Source organism: Candidozyma pseudohaemuli (genome assembly GCF_003013735.1).
Source record: "Candidozyma pseudohaemuli strain B12108 chromosome Unknown scaffold00004, whole genome shotgun sequence".
NCBI lineage: Eukaryota > Fungi > Ascomycota > Pichiomycetes > Serinales > Metschnikowiaceae > Candidozyma > Candidozyma pseudohaemuli.
The window spans coordinates 119,370-131,766 of record NW_020194438.1 but is presented as its reverse complement, the minus strand read 5'-3'; the positions used below and the strand labels follow the sequence as shown (position 1 = coordinate 131,766).

General features: G+C 47.6%; 3 protein-coding genes across 3 annotated transcripts; 2 read left to right on the top strand and 1 right to left on the bottom strand.

The window, feature by feature from the left end:
• Positions 1–41: 41 nt before the first annotated feature.
• C7M61_002175 (uncharacterized protein) lies at positions 42–3,085 on the top strand (the record flags this gene model as incomplete). Its single annotated transcript, XM_024857558.1, has 2 exons — positions 42–1,905; positions 2,148–3,085. 2 exons carry the CDS (start codon positions 42–44, stop codon positions 3,083–3,085), a joined length of 2,802 nt encoding a protein of 933 aa, XP_024714057.1.
• Positions 3,086–3,463: 378 nt separating this feature from the next.
• MNN11 (alpha-1,6-mannosyltransferase) lies at positions 3,464–4,774 on the top strand (the record flags this gene model as incomplete). Its single annotated transcript, XM_024857557.1, has 1 exon — positions 3,464–4,774. The coding sequence occupies one exon, from the start codon at positions 3,464–3,466 to the stop codon at positions 4,772–4,774; it is 1,311 nt and encodes a 436-aa protein (XP_024714056.1).
• A 104-nt stretch (positions 4,775–4,878) lies between these two features.
• On the bottom strand, positions 4,879–10,545 carry GSC1 (1,3-beta-glucan synthase; the record flags this gene model as incomplete). The annotated part of the gene is made up of 1 exon (XM_024857556.1): positions 4,879–10,545. The coding sequence occupies one exon, from the start codon at positions 10,543–10,545 to the stop codon at positions 4,879–4,881; it is 5,667 nt and encodes a 1,888-aa protein (XP_024714055.1).
• Between the last annotated feature and the right edge of the window lie 1,852 nt (positions 10,546–12,397).

The window sequence follows — 12,397 nt, the reverse complement described above, 5'->3', positions numbered from 1 at the left end:
ATTGCTGCCCCAGATTTCCAAGTTGCCTTACTTTAAACTCCATGGTTCGAAAGCAAAAACAGGCGTCGATCCTCGAGTTTTCCTTCCAACAAGCACGTACGCAAGCCCATGTGGATTTGACCGAGGACGAGCCCATCATACCGAAAATTACCCCGGAGCCTATCCTATGTCCCGTATGCGCCACCACCATGGAACCATGGGACATGGATTTTCGAATCAAGCATGTGGAGGAGTGCCTCACAATGAGCACTGTGAAAGAAGAGGTGCCTGTGAAAACGGAGGAGGTGAAGATCGAGACTTTTGAAGAGGTAAAGATCGAAACTGAGCGGCTGCAAAATGGCACCAGCGATGAGGTGAAGGAGGAAGTACCGGAAAGACCTCCGCTTCCTGGAAAAAGCTCGTCTTCTAAAAAGAGAAAAGCGTCGCTTTCAGCCGTACAAAAAGACAGGCTTCGGTATGTCAACTCCAAGGAGGAGGTGCCCAAGCGGCAAAGACTGAGGATAGAGCTGGAGGAATCACCAACAGAACTTCTACCGTCTTCACGGAAGACACCCATTCCAGACTTGAAGATCTTGACATTTTGGCCCGACTACGACAGAAAATACGAAATCTCCATGGACGCCTTCAGTTTCAAGCCGCACGAGACGATTACCCAGTACTTCTTATCGCATTTCCATTCAGACCACTACGGAGGCATCACCAAACGGTGGCCTCGTGAAAGAACGCTTGGTTCGAAAATCATATACTGCTCCACGATCACAGGTAAGCTACTAGCGATCAAGTTCAAGATCGACCCGGAGTTCATCTACCCGATGGACCCTGATGTGCGGTATAAGGTATATTCCTATGAGGGTCCCGAAGAGGCCCACCCTTCACAGGAGAAAACTCCTGGTATTTATACGACGCCGATCGACGCCAACCACTGCCCCGGAGCGGTCATTTTTCTTTTCGAATCCGTTAATGTACGAGGCGAATCTACATACAAATTGCATTGTGGTGACTTCAGAGTGTGCCCGAAAATGGTCAACCATCCAGCGCTACGACCTTTCCACATCGAGCTGAAGCTGCCGCTAAAATTGGAAAAGGTGTATCTCGACACGACGTACATGTCGCCGAAATACAACTTTCCAAAACAGGAGCTTATTTGTTCCAGTGTGGCAGATATGTTTTCAGACCTTGTGAGCGACGATAAGCTTTTTGGCGAGTGGTTCGGAACGCAAGCACAGAGCCGAATCACAGATTTTCTTTTCCGAGGGGCACAGAAGAAAAAGAAGAAGTTTTTGATTTTGGTGGGCACCTACGTCATAGGCAAAGAGAAGCTTGCGATCGCCATATCCAAGAAGCTACAATGCCCCATCTACATCTCCAACATCAACAGCCGAGGCGACAAAAAAGATATCATCAAAGCTTACGGTGACGCTTACCTCGATTCGGTTATCACAGACGACGATCTCGGCAACCACCCCAATGCCATCATCCATCTTGTCCCCATGAAAATCGTGGGTCAAGCACAGGAAATGGCCAATTATTTCAACCACAACGAGTACTTCAAGCATTTCGAGCGGTGTATCGGGCTTCGGCCCACGGGCTGGACCTTTGAAAACCATGTCACCGACGATAATTTCGTTGATGCTGAAGACGAAGTGCCCATGTTGGAAGCCCAAGGCGTGAGTCTCGTATCCCTGGTTAGTGTTCTTTCGCTGAAACCCGCCTACTCATACAGACACGATGTTCTCCGGCAAAACCCACCAGACAAAATCAAAAAAGGCAAAATCGACAGCTCAACGTGCAAAATATACTCCCTACCCTACAGCGAGCATCTGTCCTTCAGGGAGCTCTCGTACTTTGTGGTATTTTTCAACATCGGCGAGGTCATCCCCACCGTGAATGCCGAAAACGACTGGAGTCTCACCCGAATGCAGAAAACAATTTACCAATGGGAAAAAATACGAGAACTCAAGCGGTCAGACAAACCGATTTTCGAACTACCTCCAGGGATGGTACTGGCTGCGAAAAGACTCTCATTGAGCCAGCTATAATTTCCTGCACCGCCCCAAGTCATACCCAAACCACCTACTACTGCTTTTACACCATGGCTCTTCCTACGCTGTGGAGGTCTACTGCCCGGTCTACGCGTGCAGCTCTAGCCGCTTTGATGGCTACGTCGTCATTGGTGTTGTTGCTCAAAATACACTATGTCAACCAATTGGAAGAACCCACCAGCCTACATGCTATCAATGTACCCTTCATCCAGTTGATCCCTAGACACGCTATCACACACCCCTGGGTGTTTGTGACGGCGATTTTTGCGGAGATATCGATCTCGCTGTTCTTGGTTTCCGCCGCTGTGCTTTTTGCCGCCACAAACTACATCGAAAAGTTCTGGGGCCCTACGGAGGTGCTCAAGTTCATTGTCTTGGTCGGCTCCATCACAAATTTGACCACGGTCATGATTGCCATCGTGAGCAATATATTCAGAGAAGACGTGGGCGGCATGGACAAGCCATTGGGAGGCGGGATCTCGTACTTTTTCGGGTTCCTCGTGGTGATCAAGCAACTCATCCCCGAGCACCATGTCATCTTGTTCCACGGTCTCATCAACTTCCGCGTGAAACACGTTCCATTCATGCTTTTGGTGACGGTAAGCTTGTGGTCGTTGCTTAGCTCGAGATCCTTGTACCCTGCCGTGCCCTCGGTGGTGTCCTTTTTCGTCTCATACAACTACTTGAGATTCTACCAGACCTTCTCGAGCGATCCACTCTTGCCAGTTACGTCGGTCAGCGGTGACCAGAGCAACGCCACCGTCACAAGCGGAGACGCGTCCGATGCCTTCCAGCTCGTGGACTTCTTCCCTCGCGCTATCAAGGCGCCCGTATCGGTGGTTGTCAACCTGATTTACGACGTGAGTGTGCTTTTGGGCATTGTGACGCCGTTCAACGACGACGCTGTCGAACAGAGTAACTTGCGTGCCCAGAAGCTCTCTGAGCAAGTGAGCCAGGCGAACAGGCTGATTGCCAACTCTGTGGCTGAGAGAAGAAGGCAGGTTGCCCTTCAAGTGATCGAGGACCGCGTCGGTCTGACATAATACATACATTGCATTCTTGAATGCTACAGGGAGTTTTCCTCGTCATACAAATATCCGGTTTTTCATACATTCCATTGCTTCAGCCGCTGTGCTTCATCGTAGAAGATTCCTACTAACCTCAAGGATCGCTACCCTGCCAGATTTTCTTGGCCTGTCTCACCCCGAAGTCTCCCTTCAATGACAGGACATGACAAACACAATAATTAGAAGCACATTTTCTTGAATATTGATAAATCACCGATATACAATTGCTTTTTGAATTTTCAACTTTCTACAATGTTCTTCCATCCCAGGTGTCTGTTCTTTGTTGTGTTTGTCCTGCACTCACCTTCTTCATATCTTCGCAAAACACCAACCTCGTTTTGATCCTACCCATACATGCTTACTCTCCGATTAAGGCCCAAGCTGAAGGCAGGCCAATCCAGTCTGTTTTTGCCTGAACCGGCAACCTTCAAATCCATCCGTCCGAGAACCAATAAATTTGGAATCCTTATATTGGTCGCAATCGTTTTCTGGTTTTTCAACCCTTTCAGGTGGATCACTTACCCGTTTGCTCCTCCAGCTCCACGCTATCCAGCAGCATACCCTTACACATCAGAACATGTCATCGAGACACCATCTAAATATATATACCCTGTGGTTGAGGACGTGCCCAAGCTTAAGGAGCTTGGAGCGAAAAACCTTGTGAGACAAGTGAGAGTCCAGGACGCTGAGGTGCCTGAATTGCAAAAAACGTTATTGCAGTCGCTTAATGTGCTTGACGACAAAGATCCTGTTGCTCAAAAGCAAAAAGAGGAAGCGGAGAATGCCAAACTGGAGGAGGCCAGAGTCAAGAATGACTTCAAGAACCACGACAAAAAGGTGTTCAAGCCAAAGTCATTGAAGAACTATCCCAGAGCAGTCATCGTCACAGCAATCGACTTTGACCGTTACTCCATGGACGCCATCACAAAAATCATCCAAAACAGAGTCGATTACGGCTATGCCCAAAATTACGGTGTGTACGTCAGGTGGGTGCAAGAATTTGTGCCGTTGATGAACTCCTTAAACTTCTTGACCGATAAAGAGCGGTCAAAGTGGGTGCGTCTCTACTGTCTCCGAGCCGCCATGTTTGCATTTCCTCACGCCGAATGGTTCTGGTATTTCGACCAGGATGGTCTCGTCATGAACCAGAAAGTTGACCTTATAGAGTATTTGGTCGACACGGAGTCCTTGAGAAAGAGCATGCTCTTGGAGCAACCTGTTATCCCACCTGATGGACTCATCAAAACTTATAAAAACGTACAGCCTAACAGGGTCAGACTTATTTTCACGCAATCTGACAGAAAGATCGAGTCCAACTCTTTTATTGTCAAGAATGATTTCTTGGGCAAGGGTCTACTAGATACCTGGGGAGACCGCTTGTTCCTCAATTATAACAATTTCCCCTATGGCCCAGAGTCGGCCATTACACATTTCTTACAGTGGCATCCATTTGTCTTGAGCAGAACAGCCATTGTGCCCGCTAGAACCATCAACTCCTTACACAGCGAAAGCGCTTTAGATGATAAAGCACAGGATCAAATGCATTACTATTCCGGGGATTTGGTGGCTCAATGGTCTTCCTGTGAGACGCCTCTCAAATGTGAGGAGGTCCTCAACGGTTATCACGCCTTGTTGAAAAAGGACGAGACCCAACCCAAAAATTAGCATTAATAGACGACTACTTATGACAATATAGCTACGCTACTGTAAAATTTCGAATACAACTGTATAATTCAAACCAATATAAAATAATGAACAGACATACCAGCTTAGAAAGGCTTGGTAGTGTAGACGTTGGACGTCGTTGGAGTGTAACTCCAGAAAGTGATCTTGTTTTCACCAGTAGACCACCAAGAGGAGACTCTACCAGTGTCATTGTTCGAGACCTTTCTGGGCTGGAAGAGACCCTCGAAGGTACCGGTCATGTTGGACCCAAGACTGGAGTCAAGTTGGCCACCAGCGACAGCTGGAGCAGCAATGATAATGACGAAGAGCACGAGAATGGCAAAGTACAAAGTACAGTACTTTCTGACAATTCTCTTTCTCAACTTAGCCTGCTTCAAGGAGTAGATAGGAGGTCTAATGAGTCTAGATGGCTTCAACCAGAACAACATGGTAGAGTGCCATCTGTCAATGAGTGGAACGCACAAGATTGGGAGCTGAATGAACAAGATCAAGTGAGCAAGGATGAAGTCACCGGCGAACTCAGACATCTCAATAATCTTAGCAACGAACTCTCTGGCAGGCTGGGTAGCAGCCATGTAACCCATACCAGTGTTGTACCACTTACCGGTCCAGAAGGCAGTGTTGGACTTGTCGTTCTTAAACTCTCTGGTCAAGAAGAGCAAGGTCAAGATCTTGAAGAGGACTCTCTGGATGTAGATCATGGTAATGATACCCAACAACATTCTAGCGAAGTTGAAGCCCTCCAAGACCCACATGACAATGAAGAAGATCAAGTGGACAATAACGGCGACACCGTGGGCAACACCTGCAATAACAGCACCAGTCTTCTTGCAGCACAATCCCAACAATGGACCAGCACAACAGGCCATAGCAAGACAGACACCCAAACAACCAGCGTCAATGGCAACTGGAGCAAGGGAACAGATGATAAGTCTGACAACAGAGTTGACTTGAATTGGGTCAGTAGAGTCTCTTCCGTCAACACTCCATCTGGTGACACCAGTCTGAGCGTTAATGAAAGTGTAGGCGACAAAAAGACCAGCAGCGTAGAAGACACATGGCAAGAAGTCGGCCATGAAAACATTAGATCTGTGGGCTCTGGCAGCGTCACCGGCAGATTTCTCAGAGATGTCACCAGTCAACTTTCTCTTGAAACCAGTCACTCTGGATCTGGAAAGCTTGACGTAACCAATCCAGGAGTTTCTGTGCCACTTGGTGTTACCACGAGACAACCATCTGATGAAGTCACGGTAGTCAATGAAGAAGTCCTCCCAAGCAAATTGATGTGGGTTGAAAACGAATGGAGAGAACATCAATGCAGACAAAGATGCCCAGAACCACAACAATGGTGCTTGCCAGTGAGCAACAGAACCGAACAAGATAATCAACATAGATCTAGCACCCATGTAGATAGCAGAATCAGCAAATCTGGAGAACAAAATCGAGAATGGAATACGGGAGGTAGCGAAACCTCTACCGGTTGAGATATATCTGGCACCACCGACAGTCAAATCAGTAGACAAGGAGTTGGAGTAGATCATGGCAAGGAAAACTTCGAACATTGGAGACAAAGAAACGAAATGTCTGAAGAATCTCTGAGTAGCCTTCCAAAGACCTCTTTCAATCAACTCTTGAACAACCAAAGGAATAAACGAAATCCAGAAAACAATGAAAATGGACAAAGTATAACGTCTAATCCAGTCGATAGCAGGGTCCAAGTTGTAACATCCGATAGGGTACAATGGGTCAGTCACAGGAACGTTTCTGTCGTAGTCACACAAGATAGATTCGTGAGCCAAGGAGTTCAAGTTAGCCAAAACCAACATGAAAGTTTGCAAAGACAACTGAATGAACAAGTTATTGATATGGAAACCAGGGTGACCATAGTAGAACGACAAGAATCTGTCCAAAGGCAATTGAGTGGACAAGTAGTAGTATTCTCTCGACAACATCTGCTCACCCATACCAGCACCAATCTTGGTGGTAAAGTTACAGATAGAACCGAAACCCATATCTCTACCCTTACCACACTGGTAGTATTCACAGTGCTTGATTCTACCACCTCTCAACATAGCAGTCATACCGGCGTAGATATCTTCGTTCAAGTGCAATCCCTTCTGAGCCTTAGAAACACCACCTCTTGTCAACATGAAAGTAGCGTTCAAGAAATCAGGGTGACCATAATGCAATTTACCACCAATCTGAGCCAAAGTTCTCGCAAACAAGGTACCGAAAGTTTGTTCCTTACCAGCAGCAACATCACCCAAAACACCGGAGTTCTCAGAGAAAATGTACTCTCTGGCACCCAAAATGGCGACAGGAGCAGGCTTCTCATCGTTAGTGCTCTTCAAGTTAGGGGCGTAAGGGTTCACGTGCTCGACGTTCAATTCTTCGAACTCAGCCAAAACAGATCTAATCTTCAAACATTCTTCAAGGTAGTTGTCCTGGTTAGCATCAATCAACTGGATGTATTCACCTCTGTGGAAAATGATAGCGTGGTTCTGGTTATCAGACTTACCATCACCCAAAATTGGGTTACCGGACAATTGAATTCTGAACTTAGGACGACGTCTGCCGTTCTCCAACACCTCACAATGACCATCAATCAAAGCGGAGTAGACACGGGGTTCCTCATCTTCGTTCAAAGGTGGTTCTTCGTCCAAGTAAGCAATCTGCAAATCAGGGTAGGCTCTCAACAAGAACTCAGCGTTTTCCATTTCATCTTCCTTGAACTTGGCCAATCTCTGCATGGAAACGACGAACTTGAACTTTCTTCTAGCCATCTTCTCCAAAGCCAACTCCAATCCCTCGGGGTCGCCACCGAAGTACTGGACCAATTCAGGGTTCTCGACACGGTACAACAACTTGATAGCTCTAGCGTAGTTCATGAAACCGGAAACAGTACGGTACAAGGTCTGAGATCTCAAAGAGGCCCAGATTCTTGTTCTCAAAGTGTACTCAGGAGCGGCAGACTTGAAACCAATACAGTAGAATGGCAAGTCGTCAATCTTGGCCTTCAAGCCATCCTCGTTCAGTCTCTCCTCGTCCTCAGCATTCTCGAAAGCAGCGGTTTCCTCAGCCAAAATCTTGGTGTCCTTCACGAAACAGTCCCACTCAACTGGGTGCAATTGCTTCAAGTATTCCAACAAGGTAACTCTGGAGAACTGGTCATCCTCTCTGATAATCTCTCTCAAAGACAACAAGATCTTTTCAGAGTAGTGAGGAGTGAAAACGGTGAAGGTAGGCATGTTGTCAACTGGCAAAGGCTCCAAGATTGGGGTAGCCAAAGACTGAGCGAAGAAACTGATACGTCTTTCGGCTTCAGAGTTTCTTGGGAAGAACTCCGTCTCAAAGTTGTTGTCATCCTGAGACACGAAGAAAGTTGGGGCTCTCAAGGTTCTCTTACCCTCAATCTCAGATGGGACCTGGTGGTACAACAATTTCTGGACGTGGTCAATAGCCAACAAGTGCTCTCTGTACATAGAAATCACAATAGCGTTCCAAACCTGGGAGATCAACACCTTTGGCTTGTACTTGATCTCCATCTCGGTGGTAGCCAAAATCTTGGAGTAGATTCTCTTTGGCAATCTGGTGAAAATGTTTCTCCATGGGGTCAAGATAGAGATACCCAAGTAGAACGAACGACCAATGGAGAACACACAGTTACAGATAATGTACCACATGTAAGTATCCAAGAAGAACAAGAACAAGTCGACAAGAAGCATCAAACCCAAGACAATCTTACCCTGCTGCTTACACAAGGTGTCACCGAACCAAACCTCACCGTTACATCTCATGTCCATGGTCGACAAATTTCTAATTGGGTCTCTCAAAGACAAAATCAAGAAGAAATAAGATTCGGCCAACTTAGCAGCAAAGACGGTAACCCAAAGAAGGTAGGACATCCACATGTCCAAGCCTCTCAAGGAGTGGAAGTTAGCAGTGAAGATCTGGGATGCGACGTACTTTCTGGATCTTCTGTTCATGTAGGAAGTGAACAAACCACCCAAAGGCATGACAGCGAAGAAGACCAATGTAGCGATAGCAATGAAGAAACCAACGATAGAAACGGCATGAGCTGACTTCGAGATAGCAGACAAACCAGCCCAGTAGAATGAGTAAGCGAAAGGAACGATGTTGACGATCAAGATGATAATCAAAAACACTAAACGACGAGTCAAGTGCTGAGCACCGGCCCATTCTCTAGGAACGAACATCCATTCAAAAACGGTAGCCATAACCTCAATGAAAGCAGCAATCATACCACCCATGGCAGGGGCAGCCCATTGAGAAGATGCAGTTGGCTTGTTGTTAATAGTCTGAACGTAATGCTGAGTGTATAATGTAGGAGCGTTGTAGGCAGTGTACATCCAGTAGATGGTGACGTGAATAATCCAGATTCTGTTGAAGTTGGTGACAAGATGCAACCAGGTTCTAACTTCCTTGTAGGTCTTGAAAAAGACGTTTTGCCATTCAACCTCACCCAATCTCGTGAATCTCTCTTCCGCTGGGATATCGACCAAACGGGTACCGTCGTTGAAGATAATTCTGGAAATACCCTCTGGGTACCAGAACAACTGGTTAACATCATCGTAACCGATAACCTTGTTGTGGTCCTTCTCACGCTTGACGAATCTACCCTCGTAGATTTCATACACTTGAGATCTGATGAATCTGTAGATGGGGGTGATGATTCTGTTCAAGTAGTCACCCTCTGGAATTGGCTCTTGTCTCTGCTGACACTGAGGAGAGACCAAGTAGTCCAGGGCGGTCTTGAAAAGGAAACAGATGAGCTCAGGAGTGAAACGGGCCTGGTTAGCCTCACCCCACAACAACAAGTAAAGGGCGATGTCTCTGACTCTCTCCTCGGGGCTGAGGACATTCATCTTGGCCTTCCATCTGATGTTGGCGGCTTCCATGGAGTAGTCACCCTCCAACTCATTGTTCAATGCGTCAATGTCTTGACCGTGCTCCTCGGCGGCCTTTCTAGCCTTCTTGGACTTCTTTCTGGCTTTTCTGGCCTTTCTACCAATCTTTCCAAGGTTCATGTTGGAGAAACCAATAGACTCGTCCAAATCTTGCTGAGAGGCAAAGTACCACTTTTTGTAGTTAGCGTTGTCACCGCCAATGTAGTCAGCGTGCAAGGACAACAAGGCCTGGGCTGGAGACATACGGGAAGATCTGGAGTCCAACAAGGTCATGAAGTAGTCAAACATGTTTCTCATGGAGTCTCTCTGGAAACCAAACTTGTTAGCCAAGTCGATGAAAATGTCCTCGATGTGCTCGATCTTGATAGGAGCCTGAGGGTCAGCAGACCACGCAGGGTAAGGCAAGTTCGAGGACAACTGGAACTGCGAAGGATCGTAGTTGGGGTTGGCACCGTAGATTGGAGTAGAGGCACCAGAAGATCTACCACCAGCATAACTCATCTGAGATGGGGTGTACTGAGCACCGTACTGGTCGTAGCCGGGGGTACCAGGAGCCTGGCCACCACCGTAGCTGAAATCAGAGAAGGCCTCTGGATCAGCGCTGTAGCCGGCAGCACCCTGTTGACCGTAGTTCTGGTAACCGTCCATGTCGTAGGGCTGCTGCTGGTACTGCTGGTTGGGGTCGTAGTATTCACCACCCTGTTCGTAGTGGACAGGCTGACCCATCTCATCATAGGCGGCCTGCTGGTAGTATTCACCACCCTGCTGACCACCTTGATCCTGAGTCGGGTCGTAGTAGTTGTGATTGTTATCGTAAGACATCTAGTCTGTTAGTAAGAGCGTTGGATCGCACGCCACTTTGCTATAACTGATGGAAAAAGCGAAGGACTGATGGGATCAGAAACAGTAACGAAAAACTCCTCAACGCGAGGGAGGCAGGAAATGCAGCGTCAGGAAACTTTTTTGACCGAGCCTTGAAAAAAAAAAAAAACCGAGTCTTTTCCAAGTAACTTTTGGTTAAAAAATTATTTAACGCTGATTTGTTTTGAACTGTATCTGACGGCAATAAGTCAAAAAAGGGATGAAAAGAAAATTCTGGGTGGGACCGGATCGAGGAAATATGGGTTAAATTTAGAACCGCTGGGCGTAGCAATTAGATGTAAAGGGCAAGGAAGTGCTCGAATCAGGAAGGCAGGGAGCGGTAACTGTGTGCAGTGCTCAGGAGACCCGGATCAAACGATGCCCACGAGGCCGGAATAGCGAGATGTTCCGTGTGATGCCTATAGTGGGAGGGCGAGATATGCGGTTAGCGAGCATGGTTTCTTTTTCTCGGGAAGTTTTGGCAGCCTCATGGCGGTTTGTTTCTGAGGGGTCTGTGGGCCAGTCCAAATGCAAATCGCTTGGCCTGGATAGAGACTTGAGACAGGCAACATGCCGCGCAGAAGGGCCAAAGTGAAAAAGAAAAAAAGAAAAGATGCAACGCCAACTGGTCTCACCCACGTGATCCAGGCTCAGCACCGGGCAAGGCCACAAGGCGAAGCGAAACGAAAAGCTGAGCTGAGCTGCCCGATGAGGTAGGCCTGCGAGGCAATTTCACCACAACAAGCAGCGACCAGGGCACAATACCCTGGTCTTTGTCTCGCTGTCAGTGTTTACCTGATCCAGTATGCCAAGGGACGGTCCAACGCACGAGTGTCAGGTGATGTGGCATCACGTGGGAGGCGCAGAAATCGTTTGCTTGGGCCAAGCTCCCAGGGATGGGTAGATTAAGATTTGATTTGGATGGGGAAGATTCTGAGCGTTGATTATGGGGATTGGAGCGGGATCAAGGGTGTTGTGGACGTGTTGTGGACGTGGATCAGCGGATCGGGCCCAAAGTGGGAGATTTCGAGCCGGGAAAAGACAGTAAGGGGCAAAGTGGCGGCTAGGGAGCCGATGGAAGCATCGAGGAGATCAGAAAGTGACTCCATCAAGTAGAAACATACCTTTCGACAACAAGCAGCGGTGAAGAAGAAGAAGAAAAAGCGTAGGAACCGCAGCGTTCTGGATCAGGTAAGGCAGAGAGGACACGAGCCAGGCACGACCTCGGGACGCGAACGCCAAAAATGCCAGAGAAGCGACCCGCCTGAGGCGGCATACAGCAACGACGGACGGTGCAAAAAAAAAAGGAAGGAACGGAAGAAAGGAATTATTTGAGATATTTTGGAATTGGAAATTATGGAGATTCAAGAAAAAAAATAATCATATATAGAGAGGATGACGGGTCCAGGCTTTTTTGCAATTTCCCTAGTTCTTCCCTAGGCCAAACGGTGATCGGCAGTGCCTGTTTCGTGGTGGATTACGGGTGCCGGTGGGCCCGAAGGAAGTCCGCGCAGGGGGTTGCTGTTTACCTGGCTGGCTGCGAAACCTGGCCGGCGGCCAAAGAGAAAAGAGATGAAAGTTTTTAAAGAGATGAAAGCTTTTGAAGATATTTTAGAAGATATTTAAGAAAACGTTAAATACGCCTCCCCTTGCTTGACACCTACAATGGGGCCGTCACTTCAATGACGGCTGTGCCTAGCGCTGCGATTTCTTGGTGCTGAGGCAGACCATATTGTGCAACGCTTTTTTTTTTTTTTTTCACTGTCCACCTCGACCCACCCTCTGCGTTGTTCCACCTGACGAGCCGGAAATT